Here is a 27,535-nt window from a genome sequence, read left to right as displayed (position 1 = left end):
CCCTCAAAGAATGAATCGCCGACCAAACGAACCGAACTCCGACGCTGCTAATTTTCAGTTGACACCTCCGAGAAACGGTCACCGTTTCCCCTGTTCCTCTCCGGGGTGACCTCCGTGTGAACACCATGGAAGCAATATATCTCTGCCCGTAGGTCTTGAAAACTGTTGAATTACTTTCCTTTCGTGGCCAGCTGCAATGGTGGGCAAAAGGACGGGTTCGATTTCGCGAGCGAAGATTTCGGGTCGAATAAATTCAGTAAAGTACGGCGGTTCCGGGGACATTGCATCGAAGCTCAACCAGCTGCGGCGGCTCCGAGAGGAGCTGTGTGGCGCGGACTCTGTTTTGTTTGAGGAATTCCTCTACCCTCTCCTTGACCTCCTTTCTAATAGTTTCAGCCCCGTTCGGAAATCCATCACTGAGTATGCGCTTCTGTAATCCAATTATGTGGAATAGCTCAATTAAGAAGAGTAAATTGCTAAAGCAAATGTTTCCCATGTGTGTGTGAGTTTTGCAGGCCAAGATTAAATTGCTGAAAGCAATATTTCCCATTTGTTTACGAAAAACTTACAGGCCAAATATCAACCTTTAGTGTCTTCCGGCGATAAAAAATTTCCCTCTTAACTGACTGCATGTTATCAAATTGAAACTTTTATACTACACGTTTTACAGCTGCCTTCTAATTAGCTTCACCATGTTTGGGCTCTCCCGTAGATGAAATTAAATTTTGTGTTCGATCCAAGCTTTCTTGACGTGAACCTCAATCACTACATTCTTTAATTATCCGGCTATAAATCCTGCAAGAATATTAGGTTTCCGTAAGGTTTTGCGACAGTAAGGGTTGCTGTTCATGAACAGCTTCAATTCATTTCCCGCCGCGTCTAATTTATTTTAAATTTTAGTCGCAGTATGATGTACCTAGGCTAGGCTTCTGCAAGCAAATTATGCTTCTTGATGGGAAAAACATTGACTTCGAAATTTACCTGTGGTTGCAATAATTTTCGAAATATCGGTTCAGTGTGTGGATACTACACAAATATTCCCCCTAATTGTACAAGCAAGCACTTTTATTCAGCTGTTCCAATCTGATTTGAACTAAGCTTGCTGGATTAAATGGGTTCATCTTGAGGTTGAATCTTTTACTTTCCGAATCAAAATGCTAAAGAGGACTAGAATTGAGATTACATTGTACAGTCATGTCTACATATTGTTTTCAATCAATGCAGGATAGTTGGCCAAATTGGATTGAAGCACTCAGAGTTATTGCCTGAAATTGTACCGGCACTGATAAATATTCTGAAGGATGAAGCACCTGCTGTTGCTCGCCAGGCTATCACATGTGCCATTGATATATTTCGGTGTACTCTCATCAAAGTTGTGATCCAGGTTGGTTTATGTTTTATGTTCTTCATATTCTAATGTGACAGTGATAGGACTAGATGATTATCATTTGGACGTGCTAAGCTCTATTAAATCCTTTGTTTTGGCCCTTCATGAAAATAGGACTTGTTATATTCTCTTGCTTCTTGTCTATGTTAATGAATACTTTATTATTTGTTCTAGGTGTGAATCAGTTTGTGATTGATATTTTTTTCTTCCTTTTTTTTATATGTAATAACCAGGGCTTGTACTCAAGTGAGTTTGATGAATCACTTAAATCATCTTGGGAATATGTACTAAAGTTAAGAGATGAGATATACTCATTGGCGTTTAAGGTAAGTGTGGCATTATTACATGATAATTTATTTGAATGTGCAAGTTTATGAGGATCTTCTAACTGCTGAACGATACACTAAGGTGGGAAGTGATGGGAGAAGGTTGCCCGCATTGAAGTTTGTCGAATCAGTTGTTTTACTTTACTCACCTGACCCTAATGGTTCTTTGGAACCTTCCTCTGATCAAGTTTCTGAAGGTAAATTGGTTTCTAATTTGTGTAAGTGTAAAGTTTTGGTGCGTTACCTGGATGTAGATTATACATTCAAATGCATATTTGAACTTAATTTTTTTGGTAGAGGAATTCAATGTCTCGTGGCTTCGTGGAGGCCATCCTATACTTAATGTTGGAGATCTGTCGCTTGAAGCAAGTAAAAGTGTGGGTAAACTGCTTGATCAACTGAGACTCCCCGCTGTGAAATCAGTTAGTAATCTAATGATTATCGTACTGATCAAAAGGTCAGTGCTCTATGTCTCTCTTTCTAACTGTTATTATTTTATTTTGTTTTTTCATTTTGGTTCTGTTGTTTCAGTCTTTCAACAGTTGCAAGGAAAAGGCCAGCCTTTTATGGTCGAATATTACCAGTTTTACTCGGTTTGGCTCCTTCAGTCTCTGCTAGCGAAGACTTTCACATTTCTGGGTCGCGTCATGCTTTGAAGAATGCTTTTGAATGTTGTTTGAATTGTACACACCCTGGTGCTGTTCCGGTATATATTATTTTATGGGGTTGGGTTTTAGTATTTGTGTTTCATATAGGACATGTGCTTTCTTAGAAACCAATTTTATCTCCTCAATCTTCCCAGTGACAATCCTTGTGTTGCGTTTGCCCGACATTTTGTCATCATGAAGCTGTTGTTGAAATGTCTTTTTCTTTTTTCTACTCATTATCAGCCCAAGAGAATTGTTTTCTAGTCCTATTATTTAAGATGGTGTAATTTCACATTGATTTTGACCATGTGATCTTTTAGCTCTTGGAATTTCCGGCATGATTTTGGATTTGATACTCGATCTTTTCTTTTTTTATTTAGTGGCGGGACCGTCTTCTTAGTGCACTCAGCGAAATGGAACTTGGAAAATCATCTGAACAAGAATGGAACCTAATGCGTGAGAATAATGGAACAATAGACCTGAAAGATGATTCACATATTTCTCAGACTCATGAGGTATTAGTTTATTTATATTAAAAGTTTGTGTTGTTTGGGGGGTGTGAGGGGGTTTGTGTGGAGTGTGCATTGGTATTTAGAGGGGGGGGGGGGAGGGGCATGACCCTTACTCTTTGGTGAAAATGTTGGCAAAGGAGGAAAATAAGAGTGATGAGACAATCTTTCCTGTTAAGGAGAACTACACCCTTCCCCTGGGAGGAGGATTGGAGGCGTTAGCCTCTCCCCTCTTGCCATTGATCATACCTTATTAACATCCTTCTACATGCATTCCTCTTTTCATTTATCCATCTACTTTGGTAATTTATGATGAAAGGAAACACATGCAAGTAATCTCTCAAGTTCTTTCAGGATGGTAAATCTTCTGACGGAGCACTTGCCATCGAACAGAGTTATGCAGGGAGGAAAAGACCCGGATTGCATGATGGTTCAGATTTTACTCAGGATAATATGCCTGCAAAACGTGTAAAATCAACAGTTGGCATTATAGACGGATCAGTCCATGATCCAAAAGGGAATCAGGTCAATGTCCCTTCAGTTGGGCGAGCATCATCCCATACAGCTGCAGAGAGCGGACCAGTTCCACAGCTTGTTGCTATGTTTAGTGCATTGGTTGCTCAGGGTGAAAAGGCAGCAGCATCTTTGGAGATTCTCATTTCAAGCATATCAGCTGACTTGCTAGCTGACGTAGTTATGGCTAACATCCGTAATCTTCCTCCCATATACCCTAAATCTGAAGGAGATGAAGTCCCACTTCTGGATATAGGTCCTCCTCCTGGTGTTGAACATGATGCCCATATAAAAAATTTGTCCTTGTTATTGACAGAAATACTTTCACATCCAAGCTCTTCCCAACTGAAAGAAGATAAAACTGGATCTCATCATCATTCAGGTTTAAGAGAGCTTGAGGCAAGTTTCATCTAATCCGATTTGCTTACTCATTCCCTTTGTAAATTATGTGTAGAGTAGCATGTGTTGTTCCTTCTATAAGTTGGTTTGCATTCAAATGCTTGTTTGTCAGTGCATTAACCTGATTGCTTCTGTAGCATGCTCAAGAAGAAGAGGTAACACAGGCTACTGTGGGTGACGGAAATGTTGCATATGACGAACAAGCATCAGTATCTACTGGTGAATCTGGTTCTGGTGAAGATATTCCATCTGGAATTCATACTGGTAATTCTGCCATAAAATCTGAAGTCACCGATGCCAAACTTCAGGAGGAAGAAATACCCGGTCTTTCTTTGTCCACTCAGGATGGCAGAATTGATGAAAATTTAACCGCTCTTTTATCAAATTCTACCAATTTAGAGGATGCTAATAATGACAAAGCCACTAATTTTGGTAATTCTCCTGTAGAATTGGCTCAATCTTTGTCAACTGATAGGTCCGAGGAGCTTAGCCCTAAAGTGGCTATAACAGATTCAACTAGCATCAATTCCTCAACGCCAACTTCTCTCGGGATGATCGCACAGTTGGTTTTCCCCAAGATAACAGCACCTGTCATTGCCCTTGTTGATGAACAGAAGGATCAGCTACAAGAGCTTGCTTTTTTGCACATTATTGATGCTTATAAGCAAGTTACAGCTGCTGGAGGATGGCAACTGCGTGTTTCTATTCTTGCACACTCAGGAATTGAGGTAAACCCCCGCTACATAAGTGTGTCTGAATCTTGTGATGTTGTTTTCACTGAGGTTTTGTTACCAGGATTTTGTTTGATGCAGTTTCCTTCAGAGTTGGATCCATGGAAGTCGCTAAAGATGCATATATTTTCAGACTATGCAAAACATGAGGTAACTTGAATTGAGTACAATTTGTTTTTTTCTGGATCCAAGAAATCACATTATCTTTTCAATCTTTATTTAACTGAATTGAAAACTATTCTTGCTTTTATGGTAAGTTCTTGTCAACTTCGTCACTTCCATGTGCTTATCAATAATGCAGCCAATTTGTTTCATTTTCTCTTCATTGGATGACCTCATTTGTAAAAAATATGAGCTGTTTGAGTCTTTGAGATGTGTGACATGTAAGAATGCACCCTCACATCTTTCTTTGTATGAACCTTAGCCTAGTGGCAATGACACTTTCCTAAATGAGAGACATTGAGACTTGGAATAAGTACTTTGCCTCTTGGCTTGGTCATAGATTATGGGGAATGACTACATCATCTAATATTTAAAGCTATTAGAAGTGTGAGACATCGCTAAAATTAATGTTTCGATGCATGTAATGTTTGTATGACTTTTTTTTTAAAAAAAATTGGGTAGTTACTCCATGACTTTTTTCCTTCTGCAAAGCATCATCTTGTGGTTGTTTTTGTAGCTAATTGTAGTTTACAACACTTTTGAGTGGTCTTTCCTGAATTAGGATCCACATGTAGCATATTACTAATTTATATATGTTCTCACCTAGTTGAGTTAATATGTGATTATTGGAGATCTTATGAGACTGGTTTAGTATAGTGATGCGTATGAAATTGAATTCATCTATTTTTAGTGGATTTGCAGTTCTTTTTTGCTTTATGGTATTCTACTGTGCGGATGATTTATGCATGTTTCCAGGGGCACGAGATAACATTGCACGTCCTCTACAGGCTATTTGGTGAGGCAGAAGAAGACCGTGACTTTTTTTCTTCTACAACCGCTACATCTGTTTATGAAACTTTTCTTCTCCACGTGGTAAATATCATGTCTCTTGTGTCCTGGTTTGTTCCTTATAAATGCATGGGGTATTGCACTCTTATAATATTGTCCTGTTTTTCATGCAGTCAGAAACGCTAAGGGATTCTTTTCCTGCTTCTGACAAATCTCTAAATAGATTGCTTGGGGAAGTTCCTTATTTACCAAATTCAATTTTTAAATTGTTGGAGTGCTTGTGTTCTCCTGGATGCAATGCAGATGATAAAGAGTTACATGGTGGAGATCGAGTTATCCAGGGCCTCAGTATCGTGTGGAGCCTGATTTTACTGAGACCTCCAATCCGAGATGCTACCCTCAAAATTGCTTTGAAGGTTTTCTTCTTACTATGTTTCACCATGCAACATTTGCCCCTGAAGGGACTAGATGCTAGTCTCTATTTTCTCCGCACTTTCTAATTTTCAAAGTCCAGACTCCAGGATTGCTTTTTTAGATTTTGGCTCGTCAAAATTGGCTGAGGGTGGTCTTCAAGAATTATTATCAAGAAACTATATGAAACATATGTTTTGTCTAGCAATGAAATGGTTTTGAGGTTTCCTTATAGGTAAACTAGCCCAGGCGTACGTGGATCACCTATTTTAGTGTAGCTTGCAACATTTGTTGAGTCTGCATGATCATTGACTTTGTAATCACCAACCCCTTTCCGGAACACTATTGCGAGCCTAATTCTCTCCCTTGAATGTGTTCCAGATTTCCAGATGTGTTTTTTTAGGAGCCTAAAGGATTTATTTGGATTGTAGTATTGTACATTCTTGCCCTGACCTCTTAGTTCTTGTGTGATTGCTTTCCTTACTGGAGGGTGATATGATTTTTTTCCTTGATTTTTTCATAGAGTGCTGTTCATCACCTTGAAGAAGTACGCATGAAGGCAATACGTCTGGTACTAAATGATTTACTCACTCTTTTACTTTCTAGTGCTTTTTTCCCCAAAACAACTATTACGAACTCAATTTATGTTGTTTCAACTACTTAGGTGGCCAATAAACTTTATCCTTTATCATTCATATCTGAAAAAATTGAAGATTTTGCCAAGGAAATGTTGCTGTCAGTTGCCAATGACAATCAAACAGTTGTTACGAATGAGGCTGATGTTACGCAATTGCTGATGGTAACTATCTCAAATTTAACGTCTTATCAGTAGTTAAGTGTTTACATAACTTATATTCAAGTGCCTCAGTGTGCAAAGTTTGTAAAAGAACGTACACCGGGGAAATAGAAAGTAGCGTTATTCCTTGAACTTTTTTGGGGGGCAAAGAGAAAGAAAGGAGGCATGATGGCGTCATAAAGCATATGAAATCAACGTAGTATTATTTAGCTTTATAAAGTAAAGTCTATTCTTGCCCCTATAATCTGAGAATCCAAATTTTCTGGCGAGACTTTCTAAGCAAAGTCATTTACTTTTGGAATTTGTGATTTGGTATCCTTTATATTTAGGATGAGAAGATATCAAGTGAGAATCAACCAACGGGAGCGAAAATAAATAACATTGCTGCTGACACTCAGCATGTGGCTACGTCTGCAAGCGGCCAATCTTCTGCTGTAGCTGAAGTGCAACGGTGCATGTCTCTATTTTTTGCCCTCTGCACAAAGGTGTTCTTATTATCATGTTTTTTTAAAATATCGTTTACTTTCCATTATAAATAATTTGCTTGTTCGGTCTGAGACATGGTAGTTTTCTGTCTTGTTATCAGAAGCACTCCCTTATTCGTCAAATATTTGATGTTTATAAAAGCATGTCCGAGGTGGCAAAGCAGGTTTGATGCAGTCATGATTATATTTTACTACAGTGCGAAACACTGGTCAAATTTATGTATTGTTTTTAACAATAGCTGTATGATGCACAGACAGTTCATCACCAACTCCCATTGCTTGTTCGAACCATTGGTTCATCCCATGAGCTCCTTGATATCATGTCAGACTTTCCATCTGGAAGCGAAGAACTTTTGATGCAGGTTTGTTTTCTTAGATTCTTGTCACAACTGGTGTGAGTAGAAATGTTTGTATTTTGCTGGTAATCAAGTATACAAATGCAGGCTGTGCATACACTTACCGATGGAACAATTCCTTCTCCAGAGCTATTAGCTACCATACGAAGGTTATATGATACAAAAATTAAGGTGGCCATTATATCTTTCACTTTAACAACTATTCGACCCTCTGTGTCTTTTCTATGTTGGATTATTCCTTTAAAATTTCAACTTAACTTTCATGTATCAATGCTTTCTATCATTTACTTAAACCAATAATGAGTCTATTTCAAAATGATGTTTCACTGAAGAATTAGTTTTTTTATTTTATTTCAGTGCTATACAGCATCTATAAGTTGAAAATTATGATCTATTTATGTTCTGGTATTAATTGTCAAATCAGACTTAATTGAATTGTAAGTTACAGCTATTTTAACTTGTGATTTTTTACAGGATGTAGACATTCTTATTCCGATACTGCCTTTCCTGCCTAAAAATGAGGTTTTTAATCCTTTCCACTGACTATTTTGGATTTGTCTTTGTTAATAATTTCTTTTTGACGTCGGCATTTACTCTTGCTAAATATTTTTTAACCTGTTCTTACTCCATTTAACAAATCTTGCTTCAATTTCTGCCTGTGAGGGATTTTCTTCCGTCCTTACAGCCTGCAGTTACCAAGGGTCCCCTCTTACTTAATGAAATTATCGTACTCTTGGCCCATTTCAATTAATAGAAAATAAATACTTTATCTGCTTTTCCATTAAGTTCTTTATAAATGGGATATGGTCGTGTAAGCTCTAGTTGCTAACACTGTTAGAGGCAGCGATCCATAGAACACCATTAATAATTTTTTCATCGGTAATCGTCATGTATATAAATATTTTAAGGTATGCCATTCTATTCTCCTTTTCTCTATTCATCTATACACAGTGTGGTGATACTCAATGGGTCGAAGGGTTCGGGGTGTTCTCAAATGTTCTGCTTCCATCACTGCTGCTTTCTCTTTTGGTCTCACTAGATTCACCATATGGTGGCAAATGAAGCTTGAGCTGAAAATGATTTAAACTGATTAAATCTTCCTCCCATGTTTGCTCAATTTTTTTTGTTTTCTGCTGGTGTAAGGATAGTTTTTATGCTTTCTTTGGTGTCATCTCCATTTATGACTATCAAATCTTTTCCTTTCCTTGTCAGGTTGTGCGGATTTTTCCATATCTTGTGAATGCTCCACTGGATAAGTTTCAAGTCGCTCTCTCTCGAGTTATTCAGGTATCCAACTGTGTATCAGGTCATATTTTTTGGAAAAAAATTTGCTAGTCAACCGGCACAGCACAAAAAAGGGCTTTACTGTTTGTGGAACATATCATTTGTATTTGGATGTTTGATAGTCTTGTATTTCGACTTTACATTGTAATTGTTTCTATGCAGCCCTTAGGAGTTCCTTTTCATGAACGAAAGCTATCTTATTTTTTCTCTCATTTTTTTTATTTATAGAGCAATTTGAATCTGTTTAATCATATTGAATTAACCAAAGCTTATATAAAAATAATTTTCTGAGAAATGTATTGGTATGCCCACACATCTATTTTTTGTACAATTTTTTTAACTCAGCTTTCATAATTTCAGTTTGTATAACATGCATGTGAGCACCCCTTTAGAAAACTGATGACTTTTTTCTTCACGGTCAGTCTGGTTATTCTTTTACTAAACAAACTCGCTTTCAAATTGTTTTGTCCAGGGGTTAAATAATTTTGGTCCTGTGTTGACTCCAGCTGAATCGTTAATTGCCATCCATGGGATTGATCCTGAGAGGGATGGGATTCCTTTGAAGAAGGCAATGATCATTCTAACTTATGAATTGATTATGATGGATCAACTTATTAACTGGAAATATCCTTTTAAGCAGGTCACAGATGCTTGTAACGTTTGTTTTGAGCAGCGAGACATATTCTCTCAGCAAGTTCTAGCCAAGGTCTTGAATCAATTGGTAATAACCTTTAAAAACTCGAGACTTGTAACTTTTAGCTCACCATGTTGAGATAAATCACATTACATTTGCGTTGTAGGTTGAGCAAATTCCTCTACCCTTATTGTTTATGCGGACAGTACTGCAGGCCATAGGGGCTTTTCCTTCTCTGGTAAGTGCAAGCTATTTATTAGCACCCTGATTCTGTTATGGTTTTTCCAACTTGGTGTGCTTGTTAGATGCCCATTGTCTATATGCTGTTAATCAAGTATACAGTTACATGCATGTTCAAGTGAGAAAAATATTTCCACAAACATTTATATTATTATTTTCATGATACCTTGTGTACAGAGACCGTGAATCCACGTGTCAGAATTTGTTTTATTTTAGGATGTCAAGATATTCCTTCTCAAATAGATTACTTTACTGTAGCCTATACTTGTAGCAGTAGAGAATCCATCTCGTTCCTTTTATGTCAATAGATAATGCCAGCGTACCTCCTTTTGTTAATCTTTTGACTCTTGCGGATAACCTTTTTCAGGTAGAATTCATAATGGAGATTCTTTCTCGACTTGTTAGCAAGCAGGTACCTCATCAGTTATCAGCCACATATCGCAAATTAAAAACGTTTCCTATTCTGCTAGGTACTATATGTGATATGCATAAATTTCAGATATGGAAATACCCAAAACTGTGGGTAGGATTCATGAAGTGTGCTCTTTTGACAAAGCCACAATCCTTTGGTGTGCTGCTTCAGGTGTAACGTAAACTCTAAATTGTCAATTTTTAGTCATTTCCTCCTCCCAGTATCACTATGTGGTCAATTAGACCGGTCATGTTCAATTTAAATCATAATCTTTGTATTTAATTACCGCATTCTCATTCTTCAGTGAAAAAAAAACATGGCCGCCCTGCTGAACCCTATCTTATGATCATTGAAAGTGTTTCACCCTGAACCCTATCTTATGATCATTGAAAGTGTTTCACCTAATAAGAATTGCAATAGTTGTAGTCCGTTTGAAATTTTTAATACACTTTTTATCATCTAAGTAGAGAATTCTTATAAGCTTAGGAATCTATGAGTTGTTTCTAAGGTTAGTTGGACTATAGATCTGTTAAATGCACAAGCTCTCCATTTGTTCATTATAGAAGTGCCTACAGTTTTTGAGAATTCTTTAGATAATGAATTGGCAATGTCGAAAAAAACAAAATTAAGTATTGGAGTAAAAAAATTGTCAGGATCTCCGAACATTTTGAAAAGGAGCTTTTAAACTTCAACAACTTGTTCTCAGAATTCTAGAGTTACATCATTCAATAATTTCTTCCCAGACAATGGGATGAAGCCAAAGAGAATGAGATGTTCACCTGGTGCAAATTTGGATTGCATCATTACACATGATATTCTTCCTAAAAGGTTAGGAACTGGTTGTATATTGTGTGTGCAACAAACGCTTTATAATTGCTCTCTTGAGGTTTTGCACTGGAACGTTCTTTATGCAGTAATAAATCATCTTGATGACTTACCGTGGGATTTGTTTACGACGGAAATTTTTTTCTTAATCTTTTCAGCTACCTCCGGCGCAGCTTGAAAATGCGCTGAACAGAACACCTGCTCTCAAGTCTCCTTTGGTTGCCCATGCAAACCAACCACACATAAGATCCTCACTTCCAAGGTTTTATCACACACACACACACACAGCTTATCCAGCTGATTTTGTGTTTTGATAGTGAGGTTGGATTGACTATGGATAATTTTTTCCCCATTTCAGGTCCTCGCTGGTGGTTCTTGGCATTGCATCAGATGCTCAAGCATCTAGTCAACCAAAACCAACTCAGAGCCAGTCTGTAGAAAATGGGAATTCAGGCAAGGAAGCAGTGACGGATATGTCAAAGGAATCAACAACTTGACTGTTGTTCCCAATTAGCCCCGCTCGTTATGAAATGCGATGAACTAATTTGCCAAAGAATCTTGAAACAGGCGGTGATTCATTTTGAAGTTTTGTTGAACCAGTTGGCCAATTCATTGGTTGAGTAAGTTAGTGTCAGCTTTCCGTAACAAAGACTAAAATCATGATACACTTAGTGGGTGATTACTTCCTCCCAGCAGTTCCACAGTCCACTGTATCGATAAAGTTTCAAGACATGTAGAGTACTGTTTTTCTTTCTGTGAAGAAAATTCCATAGTAGACTTAAGTTTTCTTGTCGTAAAGAGACTTATTGCGAATGTTTTTTAAAAAAAGAGAATAATGTTTTTGATTTTATGTTTCGCGTCGACTGTTTCAGTGTACATCCCAGTAGTAATTGGCAGCACGTGTCCTTGAAAGTTTATGTTTTTGACATGTAAATGTAATGAATAATGATACGATGCAACTTGCTGCTTTTTTTTAACTTTATTTTAGGACCAACTGTAGCTTGTCTTTGTAAACGATGAATGGCTTGTGGCCTGTCCGATGAATACCCAAGGAGCATAAAGAAATCTTCCTTTTGCTTGTGTGTGCACATACATGACTTGGCTTACATTGGATCCTCGTGTTTTCTGTTTGTTATAGTTCGGTTAGGGGTAAAAGCATCGTCAATAACTAATCCACCGTTGTCTTCTTGGTATGTTAGATGTCTATTCACCCGAACCTGTGGGTGAGGCGACGTTATTGCTTATCGGACGTATTACCTACAATTACATTCCCTCGATTCAACCTGAAAAGCAAAACAGCCAGTAATTTTTCCGAAATTCAGTATTTGCTTGCAAATTGTCCATCCTTTTTCTTCGGTTTGAACATTTAGAATGATGTTGTGCAGGCCTAACCATGGTTCTGATATATCATGATGTGAGGTTCTGATTCTGTTATTCTAATCACATAAAATGATAAAATATACATAAATTATGGAACCGACGAATATGGTTCCAATGCAAGGTGAAATTCCTATCAAAGAGTCGTTCCTCATATCCGAATATGGTATGGTTCTGGTCTTTGACGGTTCGATTCCATTTTTAGCAGTTTCGATTAAGGTATGAACCGATTTGAATTTAAATTTGAAGTCTAAAAGAATATTTACGATACAAAAAGTGAAATCATTTGTTCAACAATATACTATAATACAATAATATTTATATCTCGTTTTTATTTAAAAATAAGGGTTGAATTTATTTATATAGGTCAAATAGTTTAATTGCACTACACACATACTACAAAATTTTAAAATTTAAGATTAATTTACAGGTTCGTTCTTTATTTTTAGAAACCGCAACAGAACTAGTAAGTACTGAAAAAACGATTTCGGTCCGAATTTTTAGATACGGTTCCTCGGTTTTTGGGAACCGTGGTCGGGTGTAAATTGTTGGGCCCCTGCTTAAAGAAAACTAAAATTATGGATTGGACTTGGAATAAAATTAAGGCTATTAATCAGTAGTTGGGCTGCATAGGCCCATTTGTGGCACATAGTCCGATCTGTCGGCACCAGTCGCCAGTGGACAATGGGATCACTTGGGAGGGTGAGTGAGCAAAAGCATGGGTGTCGACTACTACAAGATTCTGCAGGTGGACCGCAATGCCAAAGACGATGACATCAAGAAAAGCTTACCGCAAGCTCGCCATGAAATGGCATCCCGACCAGAACCCTAACAACAAAAAAGATGCCGAAGCCAAATTCAAGCAAATCTCCGAAGCTTACGATGTTTCTTTTCTATGGCATTCCATATGCAATCACTCGCATTAATTTGCCAGCGAATGAGCCAATTATTTTCTTTGTAATTCTTGGTTTGTTTTGTGATTGCAGGTATTGAGCGATCCACAGAAGAGGGCGGTTTATGATCAGTACGGTGAGGAAGGATTGAAGGGACAGGTACCGCCGCCTGGAGCTGGTGGATTTTCAGGGGATGCATGCGGACCAACAACCTTCCGTTTCTAACCCGTTTGGTGGGGCGACGACGGCTCCCTTCAGGTTTTCCAACAATATGGAGGATATATTCGCTTCATCCAGGAATAGTGCCGGTGGGGAAGGGGGCTCTGGTGGTGTGCCGCGCAAGGCTGCGGCTGTTGAGAGGATCCTACCTTGTAGTTTGGAGGATTTATACAAGGGAACCTCCAAAAAGATGACAATTTCGTGGGATGTTGCGGATGCCAGTGGGTAAGCTTGATAATTTTTAAGCTGTGTTAGCGAATTCATTGATGTTGTTAATTATGTACGGTAGGAATTTAATTGGCTTTGGTTATGTTAACTTTGCATGATTGGAAAAAAAAGGGTTGTTGGTTCTCCAACGAAATTGTTTGATTTCTAGCAGAAAATTGCACAATTTATATCTGCTGTTTGCGACAGGTTTGAATTGATTGGTCAACTTGTGGCTTAGAAAATGTCAAACTTTGGTTGGGTTAAAGATGCTAACGATTAATTTTTTTTAAGTGAATTTCATGTTTTTTTGTTGTGTTAGTCTAATTTACTCACAATTATGTGCTAAATCTTTTTTGTGGTCTTAGAACCACTATCAGTTAATTTAGATGAAATTTAAGTAAACCTAAAATAACCTTCAAGCGTTGAAGTTTTCTATAACTGTTGCTTTTGCTTTTAAAGTTTTATCAGAATATCACACTTAATGAAGAAAGTTAGACATGAAGGGGGTGAAAGAGAGCTGGGTAACATAAAACAAACTAATCTTGAAAAACGAACGGCATGGCATTTCCATTTGAAGCAGGCAGAGCTTGATCCCAGTATTCAGTAATGCATATTGGCCTATCATATTAGATACTTAAGTTCACACTTTGGCCAGATCAGCCATGCCATCTCTCAGTATACAGCTTGCTGACTATGAAAATATGAAAATAAAAGACATCTGCAGATTGCCTCTGGTCTCCTTTTGGATGGGTGGGTAATGGTTTTACATGTTCAGGCCCACCAGACTGCTAATGCTGATTGTCTTGATAAATAACTGCGAGGAACATCGGTTTAACTTTTATTCCGCGGCAGGCGAAAGTCCTATTAGTAGTCAGTACTACTTACACCATATTAAAGATTGTTTTGTAATTGGGAATAGCAATTTAGGATACTCCTAGTCATGGTTTCTTTGGAATGTGCTGACAAGTTTGTCTTATATATTTCTGGAAGTGCATATCTGAAATTAAATTAGATGTTTGACCTCATGGACCCTCTTGAGATATTCTTGTTTTCCCTTAAATCCAGTAAACCGTAGCTGACAACTCTATTCTTTCTGGCTAATAAATCTGATATATGTTTCTGCCTGAAGATTGGCTTTCCATCGATGTTCATAGTTTAGTATGTCGAGTTTGAACATCTGAAATGATGTCTGGAGAATTTGTCGTCTTCGTGCTTCATCAATGGATCATCACATGCCATGTAATGAAATAATTCACATAGCGTGTTCGAGAGGGATGGTAATGATCTAATTTTCACCCAGAAGATTTCTTTTGTTGAAGCTCTGACTGGTTATACCGTTCAAGTGACAACACTTGATGAGAGATACCTGTCAATACCCCATTAACAACATCGTTCGTCCTAACTATGAAGAAGTTGCAAACGGAGAAAGGATGCCAATCCCGAAGGAACCTGGCAAAAAAGGGGAATTTAAGAATCAAATTCAACATCAAGTCCCCAAGCAGGCTTACCTCAGAGCAGAAAAGTGGCATTAAGCGATTATTTACATCCTCATAAACTCTTGAGGTGGAGTACATGACCTATTGTGTTTATTCATGATCTAACCTGTGTGATCACTTTTACGATTGAGTTTGATGACGATCAACATTTCACGCGTGCTATGCTTTCAGTAAACATAATACAAAACTTCCTGTTTGAGTTCTCTCTCTTTGATGGTTATCTATGAAAAGCACATGTTGCCAGTTGCACTCTACAGATTTGTTGATTTTCATTCATGGGTCCTAGGTTTGATGTCAAACAAGTTGTTGGTGTGCAGAAGCAAGATCCGTAATGTCATGGCTGAATGTTAGAGAAATTTTGTCTTAGAAAGTGAGGCTGTCGACACAGAGATATATAATGGTAATCTTGAAGCCTATTATCCATGATGGATTAAGAGATTCTGAAGAATGGATTGTGGTAATTTCTATGGTAATTTGACATTATGATTAAAAGTGTTTTGACCCTCAATTGATGGGGGTGTATCAATCTGCTACTACTACGAGTACAATGAAGGGGAGTGTTTTATCCTATTTGGCTGGTATTCTCAAACGTATCAAGAATAAATTACTACATTAAATCGTGCGAGGCAACTAAATAATTTCATATAAAATTTAAATTTTCGAAGTGAAATAACAAGATTGATCTTTTTACCTCCAAGAACATAACGACACATCATTATCTCCTTGTTTTTTTTAGCTCTCTTACAATTACGCGATTTGGATGTATTCATTTCTGATTTAGGGACAAGTTTTATGGAAAAATGAAACAGTTTTGTTAGGTGCCAGATAAAATCGCGCTCACTGTAGTCTTGGCTCTTCAACAAGTTGTCTCTTCCATACCGAGTGAAAGCAAGGCTTACAGGCCTCCTGCCTCCACCTTCAATGTCAGACATCTCCGGTGGCTTGATTACCATGTGAGAAGAAACAAAATACCCATTCTTCAAGATGCATGAGCTGACAAAGTGGTCGGCTGGGAACTCGCCTTGAGAGGTCGACTGAGCTGATTAAAGATTATGTTCTTTCTTAAAATATATGTTGGATTGAAATCAGCAAAGAAACAGCACTCAAAATCGACGTCATTGGTACCAGTCGAAATAGCAGAAAAATTTCTACGAGTTCAAACATAGACAGATACCACAATTCATTTAATTGACAGAGTAAAAGCAAAAAACAATTTAAGATGGACTTAAATACAATGAGAAACCCTAAAAACCAACAACTAAACCTATGGCTTGCAAGTACTTAGCCGCCAAAGCCGTAAAGAGTTCGTCCTTGCCTCTTGAGGGCGTAAACGACGTCCATCGCTGTGACGGTCTTCCGTCGGGCGTGCTCGGTGTAAGTAACAGCGTCGCGGATGACATTCTCAAGGAAGATCTTGAGAACGCCGCGGGTCTCCTCGTAGATGAGCCCACTGATGCGCTTAACGCCACCACGGCGGGCCAACCGGCGAATAGCCGGCTTGGTTATGCCCTGGATGTTGTCCCTCAGAACCTTGCGGTGGCGCTTTGCTCCGCCCTTTCCCAAACCCTTGCCTCCCTTGCCTCTGCCTGACATTTTCAAAGCTCTTGCGGTTTTAAACCGATGGATTTGATGGAATGATTGCGGCGATGCGGTGGCAAAGCAGGGGCTTCGACTTTTTTTTATAGGGAGCTGTCCTCCGCCAGAGTAATTACGAGCCGTTGATCGCTTTTGTTTATCGACGGTTAGAAAGAGGGATCCGGGATTGGTTGTTAAATGATTATTAGCCGTCGATGCATTCAATCGACGGTGCTGATTACGATGGTTTATGTCCTAAGCAGATCGTCTTTATTATGTTTCCATCTGCACAATTAAGGATTTTTCTTTTAATTCTTTGTACAAAAAGCTATCCAAATTAAGGTTTTTTCTTTTAAATTTATTATTTTGATAAAATAAGAAAACATTCAATTTTAAAACTCGAATCAGTTTAAAATTATAAACAATTACATCTTATTTTTCTAGAGAAATATATGTGTGTATATATATATATATTTAAACTTTGTATATAAATTTAAATATATAAATTTTAACCAAATGAAATTTAAAATTCTATGAGATATGCTGAGCCTACTCTCGATCGGGCATATTACGGATACCTCATGTTATCTGATTTCACTGGGAGATCATCCAAAGGCTTACCTCGTGCCCATTTACCATGTTACACCGAGAGCTCATCTGAGAAATCATCCCAGTCGATATCTCAAGTCGAGCTCCCAACAAGCTCGGAGATAACATCACCAAAAAATCACACACATGTGTAATAATTTAATCAGATATTCAGGTCCGGTATATATATGATTATTTAAGACATGTCTTCAACTTTATGCCCAATTATTCATCTATTTAATTGGATAAAAAACCAGATTCGTACACATGTGTAATAATTTAATCAGATATTCAGGTCTGATATCTCTTACTATTTATTAAGGCTGAAAAGGTTAGAGTAACTTCCTTGGTCTGTTTTTTAAAATACCTAAAATGTCCTTCACCCCAACTCTCTACATTACTAATTATATATATTAATAAAGTGTTAAAAAATAAAAGCAAGTCACATGTAGTTTAGTGGATAAAGACTATGTTTCTTAATCATGAGGTTGTAGGTTCAATTTTTGCTTGGGTCTTTTTTATTCTTTTTTAATTTATTTTTTTGTTCATATATCAAAATTATAATGTAGCCACTCATTATTTCTTATAAATATATTTTGATCCTCATTTAAATATAAATCAAATAAATTATAAAAACATATCGTACAAGCACGCAACGCGTGCGTCGTTGTACTAGTGTATATGATTATTTAAGACATGTCTTCATCTTTATGCCCAATTATTCATCTATTTAATCGGATAAAAAACCAGATTCGTACACATGTGTAATAATTTAATCAGATATTAAGGTCCGATATGTATATGATTATTTAAGACATGTCTTCATCTTTATGCCCAATTATTCATCTATTTAATCGGATAAAAAACCAGATTGTACCCTCCTCTGTTCACACAAGATATCGAATTTTTTGTCGAATTTAGAGAAAATTGTCATCCTAAGTTATGCTTGTCATCAAATTTGATATGAATATTATATCTGAATTAGAGAAAATGGGTGGGCTGGACCATAAAGCCCAATCAACAGTGATTGGACAGAAACTCACAAGTGCGACAGCTCTTCCCGGGTGTTCCAAATGATGGAATAATACAGGTTCCCATCCGACAGCTACCCTCTGTCAAAAACCCCTCCGAAAATCACCAGTTCTCCGGAAGAATTAGAGAGGATCCAATCTTAGCCAAAACCCTCGCTATTCCCCAATTTCAATGGCTGATCGGAGTGATCAGAGAAGCACCACTACAATCCCGCCGTACATAAAAGCCGTGTCGGGTTCCCTGGGGGGAGTAGTGGAGGCATCCTGCTTGCAACCGATCGATGTCATCAAAACCCGGCTCCAGTTGGACCGCTCCGCTTCTTACAAAGGCATCATCCACTGCGGTACCACCATCACGCGTAACGAAGGCTTGCGGGCCCTCTGGAAGGGATTGACGCCGTTTGCCACACATTTGACGCTAAAGTACGCACTGCGGATGGGGTCCAATGCGGTCCTGCAGTCTGCGTTCAAGGACTCAAAGACGGGAAATCTGAGCCATCATGGTCGAATGGTAGCTGGATTCGGTGCTGGTGTGCTTGAAGCTCTTGTTATTGTCACCCCCTTCGAGGTTTGTTAGTTGAATTTTCTTCTAACTTGTTTGACAATTCTCTCTCTCTTTTCTCCCTCGGGGTTGGGGGTCACTAATTGTGGTTGCTGATATTAATTAAAGTGAAGAAATATATGTCATTTTAGATCAGCTGTTTCTTAAAAAAAAGCTAAGAATGAAATTCTACCTTTCAAACGGTGTTACGGTTACATCTGTTGCAGCTTTGGGAGAATCTGCCTTCTGGAAAATGTCACAATGGGGGGCTGTGAATAATTGGATAATGCATAGTAATTCAACTTTTAATGATCAAGATAATCCCACAAATTGCTATTGTTTCTTTACAAGTCTGTAGTTAAAAGATAAGATGACATGTTTGCTTCTCATCTACTCTATAGCGATCAAAAGTTGAGAGGAGTATGTGTTTTGTGTGTTGATTTTATGTATTTAATCCAACAGAAGCACATTCTTAACTGATGCATATGGCAGGAACATGAGTTCCATTAGTGCGGCTCTGAACATGATAATGCATACAGACCACAAAATACAGTCTCTGTTTCATGGAAAACGTGCTGATGGCATTGATTTCAAGTTCTTCCGAGTTAATATGGTTTAACAGGGCAAAAGACAAGGGTTGTTTAGATTGCTGAGATGTTTTCAAGGATTTATATTAACAAATAACAATCAATTTCTATGCTTTCACAGCTTCTGAAAACATCATGGTTATTTATAAAAAAAGCCTCCATTTGAATCGATCTTCTCTGCAAATTCCAGACTTGTCTTTTTTTGTTTTGTCTGTCTTGTTAAGCATGACGTCTGTCTGTGGTCCTTCAAAAAGGGTTTGTATGACTTTTTGAGAAATAAGAATCTATAATAGTGGTTGCACTTGGTATAATATCGCAATACTCTGTCATAATACACGTGGGTACTAGATATTGAGCTGAATTACTGCGGTGAAATTGATCGATACAGGTGGTGAAAATAAGACTGCAGCAGCAGAGAGGCTTGAGTCCCGAGCTCCTCAAGTACAAGGGCCCTGTTAATTGTGCTCATATGATCATTCGTGAAGAGGGCTTTCTTGGTCTGTGGGCAGGAGCCACCCCAACTATCATGCGTAATGGAACAAACCAAGCTGCAATGTTTACAGCCAAGAATGCCATTGATGGGATTTTTTGGAGAAAGCATGATGGTGACGGGAAGGTGCTCCTGCCTTGGCAGTCTATGATATCGGGATTTCTTGCAGGGACTGCTGGTCCGGTGTGTACAGGTCCCTTTGATGTGGTGAAAACGAGGCTTATGGCTCAGAATCGGTCTGGAGGCGAGTTAAAGTATAAAGGCTTGTTTCATGCTATCAAAACAATATATGCAGAGGAAGGGCTGCATGCACTGTGGAGAGGATTATTGCCTCGGCTGATGAGAATCCCACCTGGTCAGGCAATTGTGTGGGCCGTGGCTGATCAAATAACTGGCATTTATGAGAAGAGATACACAAACAATGCAACCTTGTAGCTCCAACCTTCTTCTTTTTGCATTTCCTCTTTTTCTGATTTTTTTGAATACCTGTTATTCATGGAGAAGCAGGAATTCTTGGCTGATCTATGGCTGAACCCCTCAGAATTCTTGTAGCTCCAACCTTCTTCTTTTTCTGATTTTTTTGAATACCTGTTATTCATGGAGAAGCAGGAATTCTTGACTGATCTAGGGCTAAACCCCTCAGAGATAACTAAAATGCTAGAAGTGGGGATAAACCTGATTGGAGCAGCGTCCGTGCTTTGTAAGCACGGATTTTGAACCACGATGGCTTATTAGCGACGATTCTCAACATCTGTCGCGAATAGTGACGATATAAAACCGTCGCCACAACCGTCGGCAATTGCGACGGTTGTCTAAACCCGTCGCCGATGCAAAAACAAAACCGTCGCTATATAACAAAATCATAAATAATAATATTGATGGCGTGCGATTAATGTACGCCGTTAATGTCCAAACATGATGTTTTTAAAAATAATTTACTATTAACAGCGCACATAACACATGCACGTCGTTAATAATACTATTAACGGCGTGTTTTTATTGCGCGCTGCGAAAATTGCATATGTTATTAACAGCACATAAAATACATGCTGCGGATAGTACTATGCGCAGCGTGCTTTTTTGTCCACCGTTATTTCTGTCATGTGCAACAATATTAACAGCGCACATAAATTAATATATATTAAGAAATCGGTTAATTCGGTTTAACCGAATTTTTGAAATTAAAACCGAAACCGAACAGAATTAACCGATTTCTTAATATATATTAATTTATGTGCGCTGTTAATATTGTTGCACTTGACAGAAATAACGGCTGACAGAAAAGAACGCTACGCATAGTACTATCCGCAGCGTGCTTTTGTGGATAGTAATATCTGCAGCCAGAGACGGATCTACGCTAGGGCTATACTGGGCTGTAGCCCAGCCCATTTTTTTATTTAGCGACGGTTTTAGCGACGGTTGTTTGATAACCGTCGCTACTTTTGCGACGGTTTTAGTTCGGCGACAGTTTTATCAAAAACCGTCGCAAATATTAGCGACGGTTATTGCTAAAACCGTCGCTAAATTATTAAAAAATAAAAAAAAAGTGGATCAGCGGTTTTAAATAGCGACGGTTTATTCAATAGAACATCATTACCACTTTGATGTTTTTAATGCAGCAATAAATTTCATTTTGATGGAGTTAAATACTCGGTTCAATGAGTCATCGGTGAAACTTCTTTCTCTTAGTATAGCTTTAGATCCTAAAAATTCATTTGACTCATTTAACAGTGATGATATTTGCAAGCTTGCGAAGAAGTTTTATCCTGGAGATTTCACAGATCAAGAAATTGTTGTTTTGAAGTATGCATTGATACATTTATAAACTCGATGTGATGCAGAATTTAAAGGTTTCTACACTGGTTGAGTTGTGTCAGCAATTGACCGAGAGTGGACGGTCAAGTGTTTATGTTATGTTGACTAGATTGATTCATCTTGTTTTGACATTATCTGTGTCTACTGCCACTATTGAACGGGCTTTTTCAGCAACGAAGCATGTGAAGACGACACTTCGCAATAAAATGGAGGATGACTTTCTTGCCGATTGTTTGACACTCTATGTTGAACGAGATTTAGCTAAACATATTGATGTAAATTCTATTATTGATGAATTTTATGTTTTAAAATCCCGTAAGGCACAACTTCGTTGTACGATATAATGTACTTTTTTTTAATGATATATAATTTATCATATTGAGTTCAAGCCCACCCCAACTCTTATTCCTGGATCCGTCCCTGTCTGCAGCATATATTTATGTGTGATGTTAATAACATATACAATTTTCGCAGCGCGTAATAAAGACACGCCGTTAATAGTATATTAAAATATTTTTAAAAACATCATGTTTGGAGATAGCGACGGTTTTAACAAAACCGTCGCCGATATCATCGGCGACGGAGTTTTTAACTGTCGCAATTACCGAAGGTTTTAGCAAAGGTTTTTGTTAAACCGTGGCTAATAGCGACGGATTTTTGAAACCGTCGCTAATATGCCAACGTGTTTTAAAATTCGTGCTTTGTAAGCACGAACGTTGCTCCACGCCAACACCGTCCGTGCTTCGTAAGCACGGTTTGCCGTATTTTTGCAAACGTTTTTTTTTTACATTAGTTTTGAAAAAAAATTTTTTTTTACATTATTTTTAAAAAAAACCCGCCCAGGGATTTATACGATTAAAACAAAAACAGACGTCGGCTTCTTAATCACACTAAATCACATGCCAACAATTTGGAGTCCTGAAAAATCAAACAGGAACTTGTCTTCTCGGGTAACCTACTATTATGAACGTGGCACTGAGAGTCTAAAATATTAGTTATTGAAACCAATTTACATACTATTTTTTTTTTCAATGTTTTATATTTGTGTAGATCTCTTGTGAGACGGTTTCACGAATCCTTATCTGTAACAGGTCAACTCTACCGATATTCACGATAAAAAGTAATATTTTTAGCACACAAAATAATACTTTTTAATGAATGACCCAAATAAAAAATCTACTCACAAAATATGAACCGTGAACACGTCGCACATAAGTTTTTGCCTTAAGATTTACATTGATAATTATATATTCAAACGTTTATGTTAAATAAAAAAATTAATAATTTAATTTTTTTTAAAAATATGATAATTGTATATAAATTACAAATAAGTTAATTACTCGATAGCTGTAGTCCTTATTATAACATTGTTTACGACTATGGTACAATTATAATTTTGCTTCACAATTAATTAAAATTTAATTATTGCATGACTCTCTAATTTAATTATATATAATATGCATGACTCTCTAATTTAATTATATACAATAGGTAATATGTGAATCTGTGACGTTGGTTACTTAATTTAATTTATTTGGCCAGCGGGGTGTGTCGTGTTGTGTTCTAGTGCCTTCCTTAATTTGTACAGTACATCGAAATTACTCTCATTATTTCAAATTCCAAAAACAATTGGCTTCATCGATTGTTGTTGACCATGGATACTAAGATTGGCTCGTTGGATTCGTGTACTTCCCCCACGTGTACCGATGTTGGGGCACTACCCAGAAACGGTTCCGTTTCCAGCGTCCAGAGCTCCGCTGTGCAGTCGTTGGACTCCTCCGAATCTACTGTCGGCCGCCACTTAGCGCGCCGGCTCGTCCAGGTTGGGGTGAAGGACGTGTTCTCAGTGGCAGGCGATTTTAATCTGACGTTGCTCGACGACCTTTTAGCTGAGCCGGAGCTCAATTTGGTTGGCTGCTGCAATGAGCTCAACGCTGGCTACGCAGCCGATGGATACGCCAGGGCTCGAGGAGTTGGTGCTTGTGCTGTGACGTTCACAGTAGGAGGCTTGAGTGTTCTCAACGCGATCGCCGGCGCGTACAGTGAGAATCTTCCGGTTATTTGTATTGTTGGCGGTCCCAATTCTAATGACTACGGTACTAACCGGATCCTACATCACACTATCGGGCTACCGGATTTTACCCAGGAACTCCGTTGTTTCCAAACTGTTACTTGTTATCAGGTATGATCTATTAATATTTGTGTTTTTAGCTTCATATCTCGATTTTTTTTACCACATAATCTGTCACCATTTTTGCTAGCCAAGCTCTAATTGATCAATCAACCGTGTTGGGTTTTTTTTTTTTTAAATGATTTAGTTATAGTTGAACCCTGTGTTATACTGAATTACATATCAGCTTAAAAGAGAATTGTTCGATTGACTGTCGGTTGTTTTTAGGCTGTGGTGAATAATTTGGACGATGCGCATGAGCTGATAGACGCTGCTATATCGACAGCTTTAAAGGAGAGTAAGCCAGTGTATATCAGCGTGAGCTGTAATTTGTCGGCGATTCCACACCCCACTTTCAAACGTGAGCCCGTTCCGTTTTCAATCTCCCCCAGGTAAGCTTAAGTTTCATCCTCTAGGTTGTTCATGGCTGAGATACTTTTCTGTCTTCTTTTTGTGTATATAATACAGCGAGATAAATTTGAGACTCCAGAGTACGGAATGGTTTGATTTTTCTGTAGTTTGATGTGCCAATTCGATGATATATGCTTTTTCTTGTGTTTTGCATTCAATTTGTAATATTTTCATTTCTGCTGCATGTAGAACAAGTAATCAAGTAGGCCTGGAAGCTGCAGTTGAGGCTGCCGTAGAGTTCTTAAATAAGGCCGTGAAGCCAGTGATGGTGGGTGGACCAAAGCTGCGAGTTGCAAAGGCATGCAATGCTTTTGTTGAACTGGCCGATGCTTGTGGCTATGCCCTTGCTGCGATGCCTTCGGCTAAAGGACTAGTCCCGGAGAACCATCCCCATTTTATAGGCATCTACTGGGGTGCAGTGAGCACGGCTTTTTGTGCCGAAATTGTGGAATCTGCCGATGCACACCTGTTTGTTGGACCAATATTCAATGACTACAGTTCAGTTGGTTACTCTCTGCTTCTTAAGAAAGAGAAAGCAATCACCGTGCAGCCTGATCGAGTGACCATTGGAAATGGTCCTGCATTTGGATGTGTTCTGATGAAAGATTTCCTGACTGCCCTTGCGAAAAGGCTCAAGCCCAATACAACAGCTTACGAGAATTACCACAGGATTTATGTTCCTGAGGGGCATCCTCCGAAAAGTGAACCGAAGGAGCCTTTGAGGGTCAACATTTTGTTTCAACATATTCAGAACATGTTGTCGAGGGATACAGCTGTCATCGCTGAGACGGGTGACTCATGGTTTAATTGCCTGAAACTTAAATTGCCAACAGGATGCGGGTGAGCTCTAGTGAATCAGAGATGGCATAGTATAATGCACGCTGTGTGGTTTGTGATTGATTTTGACCACATGATATACATCATTGTTTGAGTGGAATTTTCCTCGCAGGTATGAATTCCAGATGCAGTATGGATCCATTGGTTGGTCAGTTGGTGCAACTCTTGGTTATGCACAGTCTGTACCAGAAAAGCGAGTGCTTGCTTTCATTGGGGATGGGAGCTTTCAGGTGTGCCTATTATCCATTTAGAGTTGTGAAAAGCTGATAAAAGTATTCTTCTATTTTATGATTGAATTCAGGGTAGAGTGATTTTGGTAATTTATGAACGCACCAAGTAGAATTCTCACTGCTAACTTCTTGAATCACTAGTGTTGCCGCTATTAAAATTTTAAAATTACGATATTGTTTCCAACCCTTGTAGTTGTTGTTGGTGAATGGCAGGTGACTGCTCAGGACGTGTCGACAATGATCCGGTATGGTCAAAAGACAATTATCTTTCTTATAAACAATGGTGGTTACACCATCGAAGTAGAGATCCATGATGGGCCATATAATGTGATCAAGAACTGGAACTACACTGCCTTGGTAGACGCGATGCATAACAATGAAGGCAACTGCTGGACTGCTAAAGTTAGTGGAATTTGCTTTACGGCTCACATATATATCCAATTTCTTTCCAGTCAAAATATTTATTTTCTTGTTGCACATAGGTCCATTGTGAAGAAGAACTTATTGAAGCAATTAACACCGCGACTCATGACAAGAAAGACTGCTTGTGCTTCATTGAAGTTATCGTTCACAAGGATGATACTAGCAAAGAACTTCTGGAATGGGGTTCCAGGGTCTCTGCAGCGAATAGTCGCCATCCTAATCCTCAGTAGATTACGTGGGAACCTGAAAAATGTAACGATTCTTGTTTTACTTAAGTCTCTACTTTGAGCGTCAAAATTTCTTTATGTAAGGTATTGTTGTGAATAGAGAAAACTACGTGCATACAAGGAAGTTATTCTCATTTACTGAATTTCGTGCTCCACTTGCTTTAATCATGTTGCATCGTTCGACTTGGGCGAGTATTTTGAACCATTCATTGAAATGGTAATTGAATGAAGGTATCCTCAGACAGTGGAAGATTTGTCTGAAAGCAACCCATCTTCACGATTCTTGTAATAAATTTTATTTTGAAAAGTGAGGCGTGAGAGAATCATATGATTGGTGGTAATACTAATACAGAGCTTGCCACGTTCGATATTATCTTTTTACATTGTTAAAACATATTCTCCTCAATATATTTTATGATTCTAAAAATTATTCGGATACTAAATTTTTTACTTGGTTCTCAATTAAATAAAATATGAGATAGAATTTAATTAAGAGGAGAGGAAATTAATAATGAATATCAATTAAATTCCTATTAACTAATCAATCTAATGTGTTTAGGTAATTTTACAATAATAATAACATAGTAATAGACGTGTGTTGTATGCAAAAACAATTTTCATACTTTTAAGGACGAAAAGACTCGAGTGTGAAAATCGTAAGGTTGTATTTGAACTAATGAATTTAAAATCTATTTAAATATTTTTTTACGGTTTTAAAAAGTAACACCGTATATTTCTCATCTACAACTTACGTATTATATAGTGTTTTATGTTAATAAAAATTAATTTCAATTTCACCCAACAACAAGATATTTAAAATTTATTTTATTTTATGTAACTAATGTGTAAAAATAATAATAGATGAATTGTTGTTTCATTATTAATAAATAATATATAATCGAAGTAAATAAATTCAGATTTATAAATCCAAATACAACCGAAAGTCTTTTCTTTTTACTTAGACATGTTTAATGGTCTGTTTATATTTGGGCGATTAAAGCCCATATATTTTGGACAACTAACAAGCCCAAACCATTTGGGCCCTTCACGTTTTCCAAATATAGAAGGCTCGTCCAATATCACTCAACCTAGGATTTGTGTCGTGCTCTCGCATGCCACTCGAATAGTTTTTTGAAAAGAGGCGGTTCCGAGTATCACAACACTCTCTGTTCACCATGAGAGCTAAGGTAAGATATCTTACGATCGCCATAGTTGCAATGCTGAAGTAAAAATGGTGAGACTTACATTCTGCAATCTTTGATTTTTTGTACTGCGTTCTGATCTGTAACAGTGGAAGAAGAAGCGTATGAGGAGGTTGAAGAGGAAGCGCCGAAAGATGAGGCAGAGATCCAAGTAAATCCCTTTTCTAGTTCTGCCCCTGCGATCCGGAGTTTCTTTTTGTTTTTAAATATTAATTTACTTTCCCGAACTACATTTTGTAATAGTGAATCTTTAGCTGTTACTTTTTGTAGATCAAACCAATCAAATTTCAGTCAAATTATTATTTTTGTA

At 37.9% G+C, this 27,535-nt stretch overlaps 4 protein-coding genes, 1 long non-coding RNA gene and 1 pseudogene across 7 annotated transcripts; 5 read left to right on the top strand and 1 right to left on the bottom strand.

Moving 5' to 3' along the window:
- Nucleotides 1–11,984, top strand: LOC140832503 (uncharacterized). Of its 3 annotated transcripts, XM_073196570.1 has the most exons (28): nucleotides 1–420; nucleotides 1,225–1,384; nucleotides 1,621–1,713; nucleotides 1,796–1,910; nucleotides 2,011–2,170; nucleotides 2,245–2,419; nucleotides 2,741–2,875; nucleotides 3,224–3,781; nucleotides 3,919–4,213; nucleotides 4,292–4,509; nucleotides 4,594–4,662; nucleotides 5,431–5,547; nucleotides 5,637–5,879; nucleotides 6,398–6,445; nucleotides 6,539–6,673; nucleotides 7,000–7,155; nucleotides 7,257–7,319; nucleotides 7,410–7,517; nucleotides 7,599–7,682; nucleotides 7,986–8,033; nucleotides 8,724–8,798; nucleotides 9,268–9,363; nucleotides 9,436–9,516; nucleotides 9,596–9,667; nucleotides 10,037–10,081; nucleotides 10,169–10,252; nucleotides 11,065–11,168; nucleotides 11,265–11,984. In XM_073196570.1, the coding sequence occupies exons 1-28, from the start codon at nucleotides 197–199 to the stop codon at nucleotides 11,401–11,403; spliced, it is 3,900 nt and encodes a 1,299-aa protein (XP_073052671.1). In that variant the 5' UTR covers nucleotides 1–196; the 3' UTR covers nucleotides 11,404–11,984. The 3 variants fall into 3 exon arrangements, with proteins under 3 accessions (XP_073052671.1, XP_073052670.1, XP_073052668.1); XM_073196569.1 differs by having other exon boundaries at nucleotides 3,263–3,781; nucleotides 3,919–4,509; XM_073196567.1 differs by having other exon boundaries at nucleotides 3,919–4,509.
- A 781-nt stretch (nucleotides 11,985–12,765) lies between these two features.
- On the top strand, nucleotides 12,766–16,062 carry LOC140832501 (uncharacterized; annotated as a pseudogene).
- Nucleotides 16,063–16,261: 199 nt separating this feature from the next.
- On the bottom strand, nucleotides 16,262–16,760 carry LOC140832502 (histone H4). The gene has a single exon (XM_073196566.1). It carries the CDS (start codon nucleotides 16,689–16,691, stop codon nucleotides 16,380–16,382), a length of 312 nt encoding a protein of 103 aa, XP_073052667.1. The 5' UTR covers nucleotides 16,692–16,760; the 3' UTR covers nucleotides 16,262–16,379.
- Nucleotides 16,761–18,268: 1,508 nt separating this feature from the next.
- LOC140832499 (mitochondrial succinate-fumarate transporter 1-like) lies at nucleotides 18,269–20,525 on the top strand. The gene is made up of 2 exons (XM_073196565.1): nucleotides 18,269–18,860; nucleotides 19,809–20,525. The coding sequence occupies exons 1-2, from the start codon at nucleotides 18,465–18,467 to the stop codon at nucleotides 20,343–20,345; spliced, it is 933 nt and encodes a 310-aa protein (XP_073052666.1). The 5' UTR covers nucleotides 18,269–18,464; the 3' UTR covers nucleotides 20,346–20,525.
- A 2,750-nt stretch (nucleotides 20,526–23,275) lies between these two features.
- LOC140832498 (pyruvate decarboxylase 1-like) lies at nucleotides 23,276–26,166 on the top strand. The gene is made up of 6 exons (XM_073196564.1): nucleotides 23,276–23,907; nucleotides 24,124–24,287; nucleotides 24,496–25,146; nucleotides 25,256–25,373; nucleotides 25,587–25,775; nucleotides 25,856–26,166. The coding sequence occupies exons 1-6, from the start codon at nucleotides 23,380–23,382 to the stop codon at nucleotides 26,024–26,026; spliced, it is 1,821 nt and encodes a 606-aa protein (XP_073052665.1). The 5' UTR covers nucleotides 23,276–23,379; the 3' UTR covers nucleotides 26,027–26,166.
- Nucleotides 26,167–27,111: 945 nt separating this feature from the next.
- On the top strand, nucleotides 27,112–27,535 carry LOC140831638 (uncharacterized). The gene is made up of 2 exons (XR_012117905.1): nucleotides 27,112–27,210; nucleotides 27,315–27,535. It is a non-coding gene; the product is annotated as an uncharacterized lncRNA (long non-coding RNA).

The sequence above is a fragment of the Primulina eburnea genome, chromosome 5, assembly GCF_022965805.1.
Source record: "Primulina eburnea isolate SZY01 chromosome 5, ASM2296580v1, whole genome shotgun sequence".
Taxonomy (NCBI): Eukaryota; Viridiplantae; Streptophyta; class Magnoliopsida; order Lamiales; family Gesneriaceae; genus Primulina; species Primulina eburnea.
This window is presented reverse-complemented; position numbering and strand designations above follow the sequence as displayed.